This window comes from Pleuronectes platessa, chromosome 4 (genome assembly GCF_947347685.1).
Source record: "Pleuronectes platessa chromosome 4, fPlePla1.1, whole genome shotgun sequence".
NCBI lineage: Eukaryota > Metazoa > Chordata > Actinopteri > Pleuronectiformes > Pleuronectidae > Pleuronectes > Pleuronectes platessa.
In genome coordinates this window covers 23,066,022-23,085,055 of record NC_070629.1, presented here as the reverse complement: position 1 = coordinate 23,085,055, position 19,034 = coordinate 23,066,022, and the positions used below count along the sequence as shown (strand labels likewise).

The following is a 19,034-nucleotide window of genomic DNA, read 5'->3' as shown; positions in this document are numbered from 1 at the left end:
TAGGGACCGAAATTTGTGGCTGTCATTAGCGCTCACAAAGACACACACACACGCACACACACACACACACACACACACACACACACACAAACACACACACACAGAAACAGTAAAAATCCAGATTACCTTCTCTCAGTTGAGTCCTCCAGAACAGTCGAGCCTCTGTGGCCGCTGCCCTTCCCTGTCGGGTCTCTTTGGGTCTCGCAGCGGAGGCCACTGGAGTCTCCATTATTGTAGCGGCACCAAATCCGGTTAAAACCCACTAATGACGGGGATTACACGGCCGCCTCCTCTCCCTCTCCTCGCTGCACTGTGGGCCATCCGGCCACGTCCGCACTCTGGAACAAAGCTCGCAGCTCCAGGAATCATAATCACCTGAATCAGAAGTTGTGACGACTTTCAAGGAAAAACACAAAAAGTACTTTCTTACACCAAAGTTTTTAACTGCTTTAGTAATTTATCCAAAATTCACAGAGTCTGAAAGTTCCTCAATTAGTTTCCTGTTAGTGTAACAGCAGGAATTTAAGTTATAGGTGGCTTTTACTGAGGATTCCCAGAACAACAGGGAATTGTAGTGCAAATACATTTTTTTTATTAGTATCATAACATTCTTTGGTTATGGAATTACATTTCTACTTTTCACCTTAAGACTTTTTTTTATGCATTTGAGATGCTATGCTACATGTTGTTTAATTATTCCCTGGGAGGAGGGTGACAATGTTGAAAAGCGCAATGATGAAGTGATCAAATAATCCTGGATCCGCCCCTTTATCCAAATGGACACCAAAACTGAAAGGGGTTCTCCTGACCCAGGTCACATCCTTCTTCCAAGTTTGTCCTAAATGTGAGGAAACATGTCCCACTGACCCAGCCACGCACAAAAACACACAATCCCACAAAAGGAGATGTGGTGGGAATGTAGAAATGAGAAGTTTCGCCCTTCAAAAAGAACAACCTGCCTCAGCTCGGGGGTGAGTGAACTCTGACGTGTTGTATTTCATGCCACCACATCAGCGAGGGCCTCTCGATGCCCTCGGCCCATTCAGAGCCCGAAGGTGCCTGCTGGCTCCCCCCCGCTTCCCTCCCCTTCCACTTTGTGAAGAGGATTTGAACCAGTGAAAGCCAAAACAACACACAATGGGCCCTCCTCTATACCACCCATGATCCAGTTATTAAAAGAGAGGAATATGGGCGAAGTGGATGACGAGAGAGAAAGGGTGGGAGGTGGAGCGGGGGGGTTGACGCGCCGGCATTTGGTTTGAGGAAAGAGGGGTGGTGGCACAAGGTGTGGGGGGCATGCTAATCGCACTCTCTTTTCTGCGACTGGAATGTGAGATAGTTTGACAAAGGCCCAGCAGATGGACCGAGCTGGCTCGCGGTCACCCCCAAACGAAAATGCGCTGTTATGAAAACGACATTCTTCCACACAAAGCCCCTGTGTTCTCGTGGCCATGCATGGGTACATGTCCGCCGGAGACCCCTCTATGTCACTCTGTTGCACTCCATCTCACACTCGCGCTCACTTGGTCCACTGTCTAGCCTCGATCCTCCAGCTCCATTCTCACTGTCTGTACCCGTCCTCCATTTTTTTGTGTCTAACAGGATATTTGCATACCTCCCATCCTACTCACACATTTCTTTGTCACGGAGTTTCGGGAAATAAGACGCCGACGCCAAGTGATTCACATTGACGGCCAATGTTCTGCACCCGTCAACGGCTTCAGTTTTTTTTTTGGTCTTCGGCAGAGTCTCACAGTGTTTTGCATTTCATCAACACCGCAGCCCCTATAGACCCCTATGTTTTGTGTAATATGACACGGGGCTTCTTGGCCTGATGCTTGAATCATAGATCAGAGCTCAGAGAGAGAGCTGGACTGTAACAGTGAGTCTTTGAGACGGATTTGAACCGACCACATCAGAAGGTTTGAAACCCTGAGGTGTGTCCACCAGAGAGAGAGAGAGAGAGAGAGAGAGAGAGATATCTAAAGGAAGGTGAAAGATGAGAGACTTGAGACAAAACTCCAACTTTTACTCGGGCTGTTCAATCATTGGATGTTACCCCTTTATCCCACCGCCTCACTAGTCTGTATATAAAAATATGAACATTGGGGATGTGTTGTTCTTCAATGATATTCATATAGAGTCACACCGATGTCAGTGTAAAAGGGAGAGCCGTGGGGGGACAGGACACAGATGCTTTTGTGTTACATGTCACAACCTCGGATTCCACAAAGCCAGTATACGATCTGACATCACACGCACAGCAGGGGCAGCGTGCACATGGTCTTTGAAGGAATCTTAATAGCGCAAGCAGCGATATATCAAGATGTCTGCATGAAAGCGGCTAAACACACTGAATAAGACGTTCGGCAAACATGCACCAGTGACCTGACAACAATGGGATGTTGAAAAATAGAAAGGGAGTAAAACCCATGATGGAGAAAAGATAAATAATTAACTGATGTTTGCATATGTACCAAGAAAATATGAACTAAATTATTGAAGAAGAAAGAATACGGGCAGATTAATTAACTAAGAAAAGAATTCCCGGTATCAGCCATAGTTTCAGTTTCCAGTACTGTGAGGGATCACGTGTTTCAAGTTTTGTTTCAACTCTCTTTTCATTTAAATACACAGAGCTCACTGTGTGCCTGCAGACTAATGATATTAATTTAAAAAAATTCACAGGGCCTTTCTGAACACCAAAGGAAACCTTATGATACATCATAAATACATGGATTATCAAAGTAAAACCCAAAAGTTTAAATCAGAAGATGAGACGCAGACATCATTCAATACAAAGAGGATCGTTAAAAGCAGATAGATTCAGCGTAAGAGGCGTAGACACTTCCACAGTGCGTCACATCTGAACACAAGAGTCACTAAAAGTAAAACCAAAGGCAAAACTCTAATAAGAGGGATGGATAAGATGTTACACAGGGGAGACTGATCCAAACAGATGTGTTCTGAGTTGTGATTAGAACAGTTCAAGAGGATCCAGATGTGAGACGGCAGAAGGTCTCCACAGTCTTTGTGGAGAGCGGCTGCCGAGGCTCTGAGCCACAGGAAATCAATTTTTAAAACTGCTTGGGAAAAAAAGGGCCACAATAACACTGACTATATTCGATTGGAAGTTAATGATCTGCAAACACACAATAGCACCAGTGTCGTCCTTGAAGACCCCGGTCTCGTTCCGCCTGTTGTTCACCCTGAAGTCAGATGTGAGTCACGCACCAGGGGGAAGTGATGCTGTAATGTGGGTTCAGGTGCAGCGCTGGAGAGGGGGAAAGGGTGCATGTGTGTGTTTGTTTGAGCATGTTGGGGTAAAGGAGGGGGGGGCGGTGTTAGTGTGGTGTCTTTGCACATGTGTGTGTGTTTGGAGAGCTGGTGTTGACACAGACACAGCCGCTCCATTGTCCCCCCCCCCCCCCCCCCCCCCGCCATCTCCAGTCAGGATGTTTGAGGGACGTCTCGTAGCTTTGGCTCTCTCTAATCTCTGCTGGAACCGAGAACCCCGCGGCTGGAGCTCCGTGGCCCCCGGGAGGACGCAGGCGGCCCCGGGACAGGGAGCGTGTGGCCGGGAAGGTTACCAGCGGAAATAATGGGCCAGTCAATTACACATTACTCGTGAGCTGTTTTAAAATCGCAGGCAGTCAAATCACCCACGGGATTACTCTAAATCCACCAAGTAATCCTCTGATTTAATGGCTTTTGGTTTGGTTTTTGTCTTTTTAATATAAAGTTTGAGGTTTAATGTATGAATTAAGTTATAAGAACAAATTGCTGAACTTTGCATGACATAGGGGAACATGTCAGTGGTCTCATCAATCACTGTTATCACCCATCAGTTTTGCTTTTCTTCTGTGTCCGTGCTTTATCTCATAGTTTGAATTTTTGTATCTTTGACAAATTACAGTTATAATCCAGTTTACGTCAGACACGCGACCTGAGTCTGTTCTGTTACCCTGGAGGCAAGGTGAACAGAACCCTGAAGGACAGACGGGCCATTCAGGAGCCCTGGAAATTCAATCCAGATCAATTAGCGAGAGTAGAGCAATGGGGGTGCGACTGGAGAGCCATAATAAGAAACATTTTACAGTGGAGTTTGCGGTTTTGGCATAAAATACTTCATTTGAAGCCGTGGTAGACTGCACGGTGACAGGCAGCATCTGGCATTGTGCAAGTGAACTTAAATTTGGAGAGGCCAAAGGAAGCCTCCCAGTGACCTAAAGCAGACTTCCTCTCCTTTTCATGGCTTAATATTAAATGAAAATGTTTTGATTCCCCAGTTGATTTCAAAGAACAGCCTTTTATTCATTTTTATTTCAACATTCAGAAAGTTAGTTTGGGGAGCCGTTAAGGTCAACCACAGTTTGGCTTTGAAAAGCTGATGTCATCCATAAAGACTGATACGAGCTTTGAGCAAGCTGAGTGACTAAAACATTTTTTTTTTATAGTTATTTAAAAAAAGAAAATCAATATTTAATCATAGATGAAGGGTTGTATTTGTGTGTTATGTAATTTTGGTCATTTATCTTCATATCTGCTTCTGTATCATCATCTAAAAGACAATTTTGTTTGTCAGTATGATTTGGTTTCAAATTGTGTGTATATATATATATATATATATATTTATGGTGATCTGTAAATCACATGACAGCTCAATGGCACTACAGAAACCAAGAACCACCTCCTCCCTGATGAGGGGAGCTAAGGGCGCTTTCACACACTACTTAGTTTAGTGTGAACTGGGCCTTGGATCCCGGTCAGAACCAACGGACATAAATTTAGTCCAACCAAAAGAGATGGTCATGGTCTGGATCAAACTGAACCATTGGCCGGTTCTTTTGCAGAAGGGAAAACTTTTTTCGGACTTTTGGACCAATTGCAAGAAGTTGAGGCGATTTTAAACAATAGAAGAAGAAGTCTGCCGTCTGCAGAGAGAATGATTTCAGAGTAGACGTGGAAAGAAGTAGTCATAGAAGACAATTCAGAAAACATGCCTGTCAGAGGTTTGAGTCATGTCACATCACCTAAACCATTTTCCTCTCCCACCAATAAACACACTCTTTTCTTAATTTCAACTGCTCTCAGAGATTAATTATTCAATTTGAGCATCGCGGCTGATAACGCGCAGCCGACCGGCTTTTATCCTCAAGGAGACGGCGAGGGCCCCCAGGAAAGTGATATAAGTGGATTCATTTCAACATGTCTGTTCCTCCAAAGACTTTATTAGATTTAGTTAATGAGAGAGTGAGGCGGGCCGTGCTGGCTGAGCGCAGGTCGGGGATCTGGAACGTAATTAAGCCGCGAGTCTGACGATGCCACTGTTACACACTTTGATTAAAAACACGTTCAGCGGCTAATCTCCAACAAATTAAAGCGGCCGCAGCGTTTGGCGTGGTCACCTTTGGTTCTCCCTCTTTACATCCGCCTTTCTTCCGCTCGCACCACTTCCACACCTTCCACACCCCTCCTCGCTGCACCCCCCCCCGCGTCTGCTCCCTAATTCTCCGCGGTAAGTAGGTGTAGCGACATGCCTGTTCAACCAGCCGGTGCGTCTGTCTGAGATGTAGTTAACCCTTGTGGGTTTTATGTCTTCCATATGCCCTGCTGAGTCCTATATGGCTGGACTTTGTAATAAAAGAGAAGCCTGTATATTTCCAGGCCAGCACACATAAGTCTTCTTGTCTGAGCTATAATGAGTGTTAGTATAGATTTCCTGTGGCTCAAACACTAGGCTTAATTGACCTGAACAGCCCTGAGTGACTTGGCACCTCCCGTCTCAACCTGCCCCTCCTCCCTCACCCCCCCCCCCCCCCCCCCCCCCCCTCCCCAAGACCTTTCTCTGGGACAAAGAGGCTTTTGTCCCCGGGCCTGCGCCACAGCTCTCTAAACCTTTGTTGACTGTTTCTGTCTGACAGAGCAAATAGCTCTGGCCTCCTTTTGTTTATTGTCATTTCTTGAAGTTTGAACAAAGTTTATACAAAGCTCCATTTTCCGACGTTGTTTGCTGCCTGCAGGGGCAAAACTGAGGGAAGAGGAGAAATGGGTTTATTGTTTGTTGAATTTTTGACTGTCTGCTGCTGTCTGACCTCTTATCGTCTCATCTCTCTCTCTCTCCTCTCTCCCCCCCCCCCCCCTCCATCCATCCAATGCAGGGATCACATATACACGGTGGAGACAGACACTGCCAACGGTGACGAGATCTTTTTCAGTAAGGTGAGTGAGCCGTCTGTCCCTTTCGAGGACACGTTGTCCTGGGCGTGCCGTGATTGACAACGTATCCTAATAACCTGGCTCCGAGTGCAACTGTGCGTTTGCGTGAGCACGTGGGGGTGTGTGTGTGTCTGTGTGTGTGTGTGTGTGTGTGTGTGTGTGCGCTGCCGTGTGCCGGCCGGCAGTCTTACTCACCCGCTCAACGGTGTGAGCTTGGCGTGCTCGCCATGGTGACCCCTTTAAGAAGATTATCCAATCAATCAGCTCGCGAAACGCCTGCGTCATTCACGCTCATCAGTGGGACGGCCGAGGATCCGATTGGCTCGGTGCAGAAGCTGCGAGGACAGGAGAGCAAGTCTAGTAGGTAGTAGAGGAGGAGAAAGAGGAGGAGGAGGAGAAATGGAGGGAGGAAGATCTCATTGTGTATATTTGCTGATTATTCAAAAAGCTTCATATTTGCACAGGCCCTCAGCCGCAGTATCCCACTCTCCATCTCATCCCAACCGCTGTTCAGACCACTCCTCGACTGCATCACTTACAAAATCCATGCAAACAGAATTCAAACAAGGCCGACCTCGTGTGTACAGCAACCCGCCAGCCCTCCACCTCATCCACTTCAATGTCATCGCCCGACGAGTGGGTCTTAATGAGAGCCTGCTGCAGATGAAAGGCTGGTGGGAGACTCGCAGATTGATTGATGACTGAGGGTCTTTAATCAGCGGCTGAGCTCCAAACATGTTGTACAACAGGGGCGGGTGTGCAGCGGTCTGAACCGGAGGCTCAGCACTGACCCTCTGGCCACACAGGGCAGGGAGGCAGAGGAGTGTGTGTGTTTATATCTGTGTGTGTGTGTGGGTGTGTGTGAGTGTGTGAGTGGCTGCAGAAACCAGATATAACTTAGTATTGACTGATGAGTGTGTGTGACAGCGTAAGAGGGTGTATACATTGGTGAGCGTAGTTGATTGTGTGTGTGTGTGTGTGTGTGTGTGTGTGTGTGTGTATGTGTGTGTGTGTGATGGCCAGTCAACCTATCAATCCACAGCAATGGGCTCAGAGGCGGGATCTGCCCTTGGACAGACTCGGCTCTGATCCGTGGACAGTATTGTATTTCCTCCTCTCCGCCAGAGATTTTAAAGTTCAAGGAGGTAAACTGATCTCTGATCAGCTCTTTTAGTAAAGTTCACCTCAGAGCAGGTGCCTCATTAGGAGAATCAATGACAGGGAATCTCAGATGATGATTATTGATCACAGCATCGATCTGTTATTGAGCTCTGGGGTGCCTTCTGTTTTCTGTCTCCTCCGTCGATGTTTATCTTGTTTGCTTTCTGACCCCTGATCTCATTCTATCTTTGACTCGTTTCCAGAAAATGACATGGAAGTCCAGACAGGCAGACGTGGACACTTGCAGAATGAAAGGGAAACACAAGGTAGAGAAAACGCACACAAGCATGCACATACATACCCAGACGCACATCATCTTCGGTACTTACACCTTAACTTCATTTATAGAACAAATGTCACCCTACTCTTCAGCAAACACTTCTTTAGGATGTCACACTTTACACACTGCAGACGAGCTGTATCAGATGTAATTTCACACACTTTCTGTGCCTCTTTCACACGCATATGCACGACACATTATCAGAGAGAGGCGACTCTGCAGGTGCAATAACACAGTCTCTGTGTTTCACTCTCACTGGCAGAATAATTGCATTTTCTATGGATTTATTGCACAATTCTAGCAAAACTGTTTAAAATGTTTATTGATTTCATTACTGTTCCAGAAAGAAATTGAATCTGCTGTAAATCTCTCTTGAAGTACCGAGAGGACATGATTCATTTCGTGATCGCCAGCTCGATGTTCGTTATGCTGCTCCCTGGTTTCACTTGTACTTCAAAAGAAAGAAAAGAAGGAGCCACATGTGGCTTTCTGTGTAAATACGTCTCGAGCCAAAAGACACAAATGTCACCATGAAACCTCTTTTCTTCTATTCCTCTTGTCTTCCTCTCCCGGCTTGTGCTCCCTGAAGGACGAGTGTCACAATTTCATCAAAGTTCTCCTGCAGCAAAATGATGACACCTTGTTTGTTTGTGGAACAAACGCTTTCAACCCCTCCTGCCGAACGTACAAGGTACTTACATACACAAACACGCACATGCACACACATTAACTCCCTGGTGCTATTTTTTACCTCAGTGACAGACATGCACCAAACATACTGTGCACATAAACGCCATACTAACATTGGGCTGTTTCCACTCCTGCTGTTTCTCTCTGACACACACTCCCACACACGGGTTTTATTTCAACCTCAACCATGCGGGGGTGTAGGGAGGTGAGCTCTGGAATGACGGACATAGATGGATGACTTTCACAACTCAGCAAGCGATCCCCCTATGTCTTTATCACCAGGTGTACTTTGACACGCTCGATTTAGGAGCTGCCAAACCTATCTACTTCCCTTCATACGTAGACACTCATTCACTCACACCCACTGAAATGCACGAGAAGGTGCACTGCTGAAATCCGATTCATCATTCTCCTGTAAGTGGATGCCTGCCCGGCGGTACACATGCAGGCAAGTCTGGAATAGCTTCAAGATTCCTGCAGGAAAAGCACAACCACCTCGTGAAGATGCATTTTTTTACGACCCGGGGTCAAGAAAGGAAACAGGTCGACATCGAGATTGACTTTTTTGAGAAGTGGGGATGCCAGGAGAAGATAAACAGGGAAGCAGATGGACAGATAGAAAAAGCAGCAACATGCAGACATTAACCACACTCATTTCAGGGCATACAAGCAGAGAGAATGACAAACAATAAAAAAAGCAGACAGGCTGTCTTCTAACTGCTGCTCAAAATGTCATGTTTTTTCCTTCCCTTGCGACGTAGATGTTTTTTTCATACTACTGTGAAAAGTGAGAACTGCCGTTACAAAGACTGAAGCGTTGCTCATTCACAGGACGGGTTTTATGCCTGGTAGCTTGAATGGCCCAACGTTTCGAGGATAAGGCTATGATCACACTGCGAGGGTTAGTGCTCAATTGCTCAGATTTTTGGGGGTTTTAGCAGTTCACATTATTTGTTAAATGTGGCCAGAATGTGGCAGGTGTCCGACTCGAAAGAGAAAAGTGGTCATAGTCCTGAACTGACCTGCATTGTGCAAAAGAACAACAACACGTCATACCACGTCATACACAGTGGTAAAGGCGGATGGCACTGAAGTCACAGGTCACAAGTATAAGTTGTTGGGCAGTGGAATACAACAAATGTCACATTGACAAATAGTAAATAAAGAAAACTGCACTAAATATCCACGTTATTCCAGTTTTGTATCAGGAGGATTAGCTTAAGAAGAGAAGTAGAACATATATCTTCTAGGAAAACAAATCAGATATGAATGACATCGCACCGACCGACAGACAGACAGACAGACAGACAGACAGACAGACAGACAGACAGACAGACAGACAGACAGACAGACAGAGAGACAGGAGGAGCATAAACAGACTCAGCCGAGGTTCTGTCCTGAAGGATGTTATTGTTTGCTTTGCTGGGATGTGATGTGATGGTCACAGCACACGGAGATGTTATCTAGGGGGCCTGTGGGGAAAACTCTCCTGCTTTGGTTCACTAGATCTGTTTACCAGAAAAACAAGACATCTCCGCTCCGTTGCCTCTGTGGTTTAGCATGCTACGCACACAGAGTGGACGTCTTTCAATTCACCGACTCGTCCTGCGGGGGAAAGTGGGATTTATGTCTCCGCATTTATAAGGCGTGGATAGCTTTTATAGCCACTCTGGTTATGGTTTCAAGGTTCGTGTTTTAGCCGCCGTCGCACTGATATTGTCTGGTATAGAGTTAAGGGCGGGTGAGGGAAAGGCTTGGTAATATGGCCACATTTACACACCAGCACACTTCCCTGCTACTAAACATAAAGTAGTTCTTCTTTTTATTTTTCAGTTTAGTGCTTTTTTGTCCAAACATACATACATTACATCTATAGCATGTGACACAACAATACAATCAATTACAGAGTGCTACATTGTGTAGACTAGTGTGTTAAATTCAATTACCACTTGTGTAAATTAAGCAGACAAATTGCACTGAATAAAAAATGAACAATTTAATCTACATTCGTTTGCCCTAGGAACTCTCTGGTCCCCGGGGGGGGGGGGGGGATGATTGCGTTATGTAGGGTGTGGTCTGGGCTCCCTCAAATGTATCAAGGCAGTTGTAACCTATCCTAAAAACGAAGGAGGAAAGATAGCAATGTCCTATCTGCCCATTAATACATTATAAAATGAAATTACTTCATTCAACTGTTCATTAATATTGTTCCTTTTTTTTTATTGTTTGTCTCCAACTATCCAACACATTTTATTGAGTCAGTTTATTATGTTTGCGTCTGCTCCTTCCCTTAAGAACTAATTTCACCGACCCTGCTGTAAATGTTTAAGTTGAATAAAATTACCTTTCGATTCTGGAAACACTTGAATCAATGGCCATTGATAAACTATGATGTGATTTGAAGTCTGACAAAAAGACTTGGGATTTAAAATGTTGTAAAAAATTGATCACTTACACACAAACATGCAAATGCTCATTTAAGAGCCTGGGTAGGATACAAATGGGTATATGCATCTGCACAAACACTGACAACTGTGCAAACACATTGACTCACAACACACATTTTACTAAATCATCACACACACACATTGCAGTTCTGGCAGAAAACCTCTCTGGGCCGATACCAGAGCTTTGATGGCGCGCTGGGCTCGTCCACTCTGCTTGGTGAAAAGTGTATCTTGTGTGTGTGTGTGTGTGTGTGTGTGTGTGTGTGTGTGTGTGTGTGTGTGTGTTTGTGGTTAAATCCACCTTGGCCACAGTTTGCCTCTCCATCTCCCCAGTGTGACAGCACTGAAAAGAGCTTCTGTTTCGGGGCCAGCCTCATCCCACATTAATCAACAACGCTGCGAGGGCGACTGGGAGGGGGGAGGGGGGGGTTCAGAGGTGGAGGGAGACAGAGGGGAGGGGGGTGGGCAAACAGGGGGCAGGGAGGGCACCCGACCAAACCAGCATCACCCCACATTGATTTCTGTTCTAACACCTTCTCTCTTCATTAGCTTCTCGTTATCCTTCCTTCACCTTTTGTTGGATGTGTCGACACTTGGTTACACACACACACATGCACACACACATGCACACACTAATTTACACACACATGCGTACGTAGAGAAAGACCACAGACAGACTCCTTGGCAGCCATGTCACAGACCTCGCCCTCAGCGCCGCACATCACCCAACTCTTCTCCTCTCTTCTTCACCTCCTCCTCCATCCCTCCTGGAACTCCTCCCCCTCTCCTCCTCTCCTTCCAGCCCTAATTCCTCTCCCCCAGCATTGCTCCCACCGCTCGGCCATCTTTCCCTCTGTTGCTTTCTCCCTTTGTCAATCCCTCGCTGTGCCGTAATAATAAACACCCCATCCAGCCAGGCTGATATACGACTGGAGTCGGTTTCATCGCCTGTTGCTGGGCGAAGTGTGTGTGTGTGTGTGGGGGGGGGGGGGGGGGGGGGCACTGGGTCCCAGGTGACGCGCCCTTGATTCAGAGGGACAAAAGTGTGTAAGGACATTTTTATCTGGGTCAAGTCTTTGCACAAACGGGGGGTTTATTGGATTGAAGATACATCAACATGTGTTTCTTTATTTTTTCAGAAGATGTTTTATAGACTTAATGTTTATTACAAAGAGAGACACTTTGTTTGTTCACTCCAAAAGATTGAGAGGTCATTTGAGAGGCTGACGGCTCAGACAAACGAGGGACTTGCTCCGTCCTCCATTTCTCTCAGCAGCTGCAGACACTCCAGCTCCCTGCTCCGGTGTGAAAGGTGGTCAGGCAAAGAGTTCATCCGCCCGGGGCTCAGAAACAGGTTGCAGAGAAGTGGGCCATGACTATTAATCTCCCACAGAGATCTGTCCTTGTTTGGTTTACACAACCGTTTCTGGCCCAGGTGTGAACTTGTGCACTTGAGCTTTATTGATGGAATCTGGTTGTGCAGGTGGAAAACATGGACTGCATAGAAAGAAACTTGACTCAACTCAGCTGCAGACCGTGAAATATCCACCTCTACATACCAGGACTGACACAAGGAAGATTGACGCTCTTCTTTCTTTTTCTCCTTTGTGACATTCACGATCTGTTAGTCGCTCCCCCCCCCCCTCCCTCAGACAGATTATTAAAATCCTAAATTAAATCATTTTGGAACGGCTGTCACTTTGCACGAGGAAAAAACCCTTTTCACTGCATGAAAACCCTCTACACTGTACTCTCTATGTGAACTATTGTAATAATATTTTGAAGGCTGGCTAATAAGCTGACTATTGGTTCAGTTTGCCCTCAGCGTGTCCCTCAGTTACATCTCGTAAATCCCTCAGCAGTGTTGAATAAAGCCCATAACAGGGTCCTCCCAAAGACAACAGAGACACAGACTGAGAACGTGTCCCTCACCCCTGGTGCTGAAGCTGATGCTGAACCAATTATAACACTCCTGATGGGCATGTTTTTGGCTCTACGTTGGTGTTTGTCTAATTAATTAGCATATAGCCTATGGAAAACACAGATGAGCAGTTGTAGTAATTAATTCATCGAGATACACTGCCCCCCCGAAGCCCAAGGTTACTGTACAATCGTCTGCTGAGCTACAAAAGATCCCGACTGAGCAGTGCTGACAAAGTGTGACAGCGCTACTGTTCTCTCTCCACGTTTCTTTGACTCGTGTTCCCTCAAAGCTGAAGCACCTCTTTCTTCTCTGCAGCCAGCGGAGGTGACAGCATAATAAGGTTTTTTGTTGCTTGGTAAGCAAGGTAAACAAATCCATCTGGGCTGTTAAGACATCAAAATCCTTTATGGTAATGTTTCAGGAATGTTGTGGTGCCGCGTGGCAGCTGAACGGAACTGCTGCCGATGCTTCTTTCCACAAAATACGAAATATTGCTTCCGACAGGGCTAACAGAACCCAACGTGAGCACCGAGCTGTTGTTTCTCCGCTCATGGCAACTTGTGGTGGAGAGCGGAGCTGTGAGTTTATCTGCGGTCGGCCAGGGACTGTCTTCCTCTCTTCAAACGGCAGCAATAGATCAGTGACAGCCGGTCCGGGCCCCGCGTCGACAGAGACCACTGCCTCGGTGAAAGCTACTGGGCAGGATGGAGCGGGGTGGAGGTCGCTGCTGTGGCGTGGGAGATATGTGAGGGTGTGTTAGTGATCTGTCAGCGGAGGAGGGAGTGTTTGTGTTAGCGAGCCGACACCGGAGCTCCCGACGTTTCAGGCTCTAACACCGCGCTCCTCTGGACGACCAGACGCTGTGATTCCGTGGACGCACCTGACCTTCAACGACTCACGTCCCGTGTGATTAACTCGGCTAATCCGTAATTACACTCTCCCCTGTCTGATAACAATATACATTTTCTCTGTATATGATCCTCCTGTAATTTATGAAAAAAAAACGAAGGGAACGAGAAATCGAGCAATGCTCCGTTTGCCGCTGCTGGTTCTGTGTTTGTTGTAAAAGGTCACTTGTAATTTTCTCTGCCAAATCAGCCTCAACAATTTCTCTGGCAGGATTTTCCAGCGCTGCGCCGGAATGTGTGTGTGACCTTTTTAGTGGGCAGATGATAACCGTTTCCGTCGAGACAGGAATAGAAAACAAAATGACCTGTTTAGAGACCAGAAAGGGCGGCGTGAGCAGTTTGCAGCCTCGGCAAACTGCGCTCGTCTTTGTCGAGAGAGAAGGAGGAAAGTGAGGAAGGAGAGAGTGCGCAGGAGGTAGATTCAGCGATGAAGAAGAACAATGACTATGTATTGAGAACTCTGCAGGCATACAGTGAGTTCGGTAATCTTCCCTGACCTCAGCCTCTGGCCAGTGTTTTATGGGTTCTGTTTTCCTCTAGCGTTTGTGTGTATCCCTGGTCGTTAGCCAGGGTAAGAGCAGATCCTATGGCGTGCTGGGGAAGACAAGCCTACCCGTGGTGGGATGATAGTGACCTTTTGCCCACATGTGATCCTCCGCCATGCTCAGCCAAACCTACTACAACCAAACAGGGCACAAAACACAAAAAAACGAATTCCACTACAGAGAGATCATCCCACTAAGCGCTAAACAAGACCAGTAGCGCTTCATAAACAGTGGACAAGGCCTTAAAATAGCTCATGGAACTGGGACCACTAAGTGAGTAAAAGAAAAACATTTTAAAGTAGGATCTTTCCTGAAATAAACCAAATGAGGGAACAACGCGCGCCCAAGGTGGAGCTCTGATCACACGAGAAATGTGAGGCTGCAAAATATAAAATAATGACTAATGTATGATCTACTGTTTAAAAACTACTGTGCTTCAGTAACAAATTCTCACTTTTGCTGCTCAGGGCCATGTGCTCACCCACTTCTTTCCTTCCTCTGCCCATTTATTCCCTCTTCACAGCCCAGTAAATGGGTCAAAGATCCATCATGAGGGTTGTTAAAAGTCTTTTTTAACACCAGTACAGTTGAAGGATAAAAGATGGGAGGGGGAAAGCAAACCACATCCACCCATACTGTGAAACATGTTGCTGTGGAAAATGTCTGGTTTTTCTCATCTCCCTTCATGACAGTTTCCCAGTTACTCCCAGATGGGCTGCTTCGACAGCTCGCAGCAGGACACCAGAGTGCCATCAACGGGATATTAGTTCAGATCAGAGATACACGGACACACACTCTTGGGCTGGGAATCACAACTTGTTGGGACCATTTTATAAGGACTAACCCCTCCACTCTAACACAACAGTTTTTGAGCTATGCCTTTAGATTGCATTCTTTTGAGCAAATTTTTTAGACCCTTTCCTCTGACCTCAGAGGACTCTCTAAGATATGTTTCATGTGTTTTGTTTGACACATCATTTGCTTGACCTTTTCACCTCTTTTGTTGATGCTAGTTGGACACCTTGGAGGCCCTGGGAGAGGAGATCAGTGGGATGGCCCGATGTCCATACGACGCCAAGCATGCCAACGTTGCCCTCTTCGCTGGTAAGTTGAAAAACACCCCAATTCAGCTCGGGTCTCTCTGTGTCTGGGTGAGGGTTTCTGCAGATTGGGATTTGGCTAGTTGGAGACTATAGGTGTGATTGTGATTGTGAATGGAAGGGCTCTTTGTCTCTATATGTCTGTCCCCGCGATACACTGGCAGCTCTGGGATCAGCTGGGATTGGCTCCAGCTCCCCTTGTTACCCTCAAAGGATGATCCCTTATCTGCGATTTGTCAAACTTCAATCCTGGAACAGTGGCAAAAAAAATTCATCCTTATTTTCTTTTCTAAATTGAGTGCGGGGATTAGTTGCGGTTGTATTTGATAATGTGCTTAATACCCTGAGGTTTACTTTAATGGCTCTACTCAGACAACAAGTAAAAAAGCCAATATGTGTTGCATGCACCAGAGCTCCGGAGACCCGGGGCCTTGTTTGCTCTGTGTCAAGAATTTGCTGCCACTCTAGAAACACATCAATAGCGTCGTGGGAACAGAAAAAAACACAGAATGATCCGTCCCCCGCCTCCAGTGCAGTTCCCCGTCATTCTCTGTGTCTGTCATTCACTTACTTTCACAACTGCACCAGATCAGAAACAAGTTGAGAACAGACGGGACCATAATGACCCAGCCTCTTCCGTTGGCGTGGTACAATTCCTCTCATGCAACGAAGCCGCAGGCGGCTAAAGACATCCAGTCCCCCGTTCCTATTTGCTGTGAACCGATTTACGGCCGTATTGATGAGCTGAGCCTGCCCGAGACGCTTAGAGACGAGAAGAAGAGAAGTAAACTCAAGCTTGACCATTTAATGTGTAGCAGAGCCGCTTGGAAAGAGGCTGGAAGCACTGAGTAATCAAGAGGGTTCCTCCGACTGCTGTCCTTTCAATTATGTAGTTTGAGTTTCCACTGTGGTTACAGCCGAGGCACGCTGAGGTCATGCCGGTGGTGGATTGTGTTCGCCGAGCATGTGTGTGACTGTGGGTTCCTGTGGTGCTCCGAGAGCCGCGGTGCGAGTGCCGGGCTGCAGCGAGGAGCGTTCGGGAGAGGGAGCTGTTCCCAACGTACGACATGTTCAAGTGTGGAGGGTCTGTTTGTTGTCCATCAAACAGTCTCTGCAGTTTGTGTGATTCATTCATTTGCCAGTGTCTGAGCCATCTAAAAACATGTTTGTGTATCGAGCCACAGAGAGCACACAACACTCTGAGTGACTGTGTGTTAAGCTCTTGACTCAGCTTCACTCTCATCGTTCTTCTTCCCTCTCCATCTCCCTCTCCATCCCTCCTTATTACTCCTTCTGCCTCCAGGTGGCAAGCTGTACTCGGCCACCGTAACGGACTTCCTGGCGATCGACGCGGTCATCTATCGCAGCCTGGGAGACAGCCCGACGCTGCGAACTGTCAAACACGACTCCAAGTGGCTGAAAGGTGAGTGTGGGGCCCCCCCCCCCATAGTTAGAAAGCACCAAGTTGAGTGACAAGGGAGAAAACAAGCCCGATTCGGAAAATGCATTCCTCGACCGTATGTTTGTGTTGTTCCTGATTTATGCTATATGTGTGTGTTCGCACCTCTGTGTCTGAGGAGCAGGGGCCCTTATGCTAATGCGCCACGCTCTGTTTGACGCAGTCATTTTGCCAACCTGTCCTGATACAGTTGATGAAGCCAGGAAATTGCTCTGCCCCAGGGAGAAACAACCACAAGTCCAGCCTGTCAAAACTCAATAGAGAGATCCCTCTTCCCATGCATGCAAAGTGTTCAGCTGATATGATGGATGATATATTGCGGCACTCAAGGCTCACACTCGGTGCTTTTCTGCATAATATGACAGATATTGTGGCTGTTTACTGTGAAATACGGTGTCAAAACTGTTTTGTCACGAATGAATCTCACTTTGACTCATGTTTTATTATATTTTCCTCGTTCTGCAGAGCCTTACTTTATCCAGGCAGTCGATTATGGGGACTTCATCTACTTCTTCTATCGGGAAATTGCAATGGAGTACAACACGATGGGAAAGGTAAGCAGAGGCCCCATTGTTCTGCTTTTGTTTGAACTCTAATGGGAGGTGACTTCCTATTTACCAAGAGAATGGGAAGCGCCTGAGGAAACTAACAGGATATGGGTGTATCAAATAAGTGGACGGAGACTTCCAGGAGCTGTTAAGTGGCCAAAGCGTATTTCAGTAGCACGTAAACATTGGACAGGATGCAGCACCAAAAATAGATTCAAAAAGAAAAAGAAATGTGGGTGTCTGGAGATCTCATTTTGAAGTCCAAATATAAAGTTTGAATTGCACGTCCACATCCGTCCGGCAGCGCTCCCGTTTGACCTGTCGTCTCAATGTTTCCCGAGAGGAATTCCCGAGTGTCCCTGAGAAACGAGAAGGAGTAGAAGAGGAGCGGTTCAAGACGAAAGTGGATTTCATCAGGTTTTTCAACCAGAGGGATATTACCAGACTTTTTTTTTCTTTCTATTAACTCCTCATTTCAGTTTCCCACCCGGCCTTGCGAAAGTTTAATTGGTAGAAGAAAGTCCGATATGAAAATGAATCTCTCACTACCCATTTTCCACATGTGAAATTGAAGTGGAAGGAGACACAAAGGGGAGAGTAAGAAAGGGAGGTGATGAGACGAGGTAACAAGGAAGTGAAATAATGAATTTGCTGCTAGAAGTGACAGAGCCTCTCAAGAAGGTGGATGTTTTAAAGCGATGATAATTATGCATTGTGGGGTTGGGTGTCATTGTGGTTTTTTATTTGATAAGTATACTTTTAAAAACGGTACAGGTGCTTAAACAGTGGCCGAATATACAAACAAAAAGTGATGGTGCAAAGAGCAATGTAAGATATAGTATGTTGTGTGCAGTGTGCTGATAAATAGCTATCTGTTCTTTGCTTTAGTTTTAATGTTGGGGTTGTTACCCTGTTATCTGGACACAATTTAAATGAACAAGCCTGAAGTGTGGTATTTGTTCATTGTAATTCTTCGACGTGTGAGTGTATTCGCGCCATTTATGTGTGTTTTGTCTCGCTCTGCCCAAGTGACACGGAGATAAACCCCGTGTTGAGCTATCTGCAGCGAGCAGGAGATACGACACACTGAACTGTAATATGCAAAGCTGACATAATTCCACATTAGACTTGACAGTCTCACCTGTTCTGTGTAATACTTTCTCAGCAATCTCAGGGCTCTATTATCCCACAGAGAATAGACCAGTGTGTTTTTCCTATGTGGGATTGGGTGATTTTTGCATCCATATTTGTGTGAGCGTGTGTGTGTGTCTGTGAGATTTGGAAGCTGGAGGGTTGCGGCGTATGCAAGGCTGAGGGTGTGTGTGTGGTTGACTGTGGGCGTGTGTATAGAACGCTGGTTTAAATGCATGCTAGCTCCCATTCACACTGTTTACTCTGGGTTGCAATTTCAGGTCAGGGTTAGATTTATTGCTGTTAAGTATAGTGTGACAACAGCTAATTACAATACTGCCTACACGAGCTTACGGCACAGTTGTAATTACAGCACCGGCTCCTTTTTGAAGCGGGAGGATCTAAATTTTGTTCTGCCAGGTGCTGACTCTTCAACAGCCTATCAAACACACTTACTCCTCTGAGTCTTTAATTTTCGACGAAGTGATAACACACTGGATTAAGACACCGTGGAGTCTCCCAGAGATTTTTTTTTGTCAAACGGGGTCTTTAGCGAGAACTGCAGGGAATCAAAAAACCAACGTTCTTCTTTCGGCTTCAAGGTTTGGAAACAGCAGTTGAG

General features: G+C 46.3%; 1 protein-coding gene across 2 annotated transcripts in view; it reads left to right on the top strand.

The window, feature by feature from the left end:
- The window catches only part of sema6a (sema domain, transmembrane domain (TM), and cytoplasmic domain, (semaphorin) 6A), a 102,997-nt gene that overhangs the window by 51,256 nt on the left and 32,707 nt on the right, over positions 1–19,034 (top strand). For both annotated transcript variants that reach the window (XM_053421307.1, XM_053421306.1), the window contains exons 4-9: positions 6,162–6,222; positions 7,584–7,646; positions 8,250–8,351; positions 15,188–15,278; positions 16,578–16,697; positions 17,199–17,287. In XM_053421307.1, coding sequence (XP_053277282.1) covers positions 6,162–6,222; positions 7,584–7,646; positions 8,250–8,351; positions 15,188–15,278; positions 16,578–16,697; positions 17,199–17,287 — 526 coding nt within the window. The remainder of the gene's footprint in view (positions 1–6,161; positions 6,223–7,583; positions 7,647–8,249; positions 8,352–15,187; positions 15,279–16,577; positions 16,698–17,198; positions 17,288–19,034) is intronic.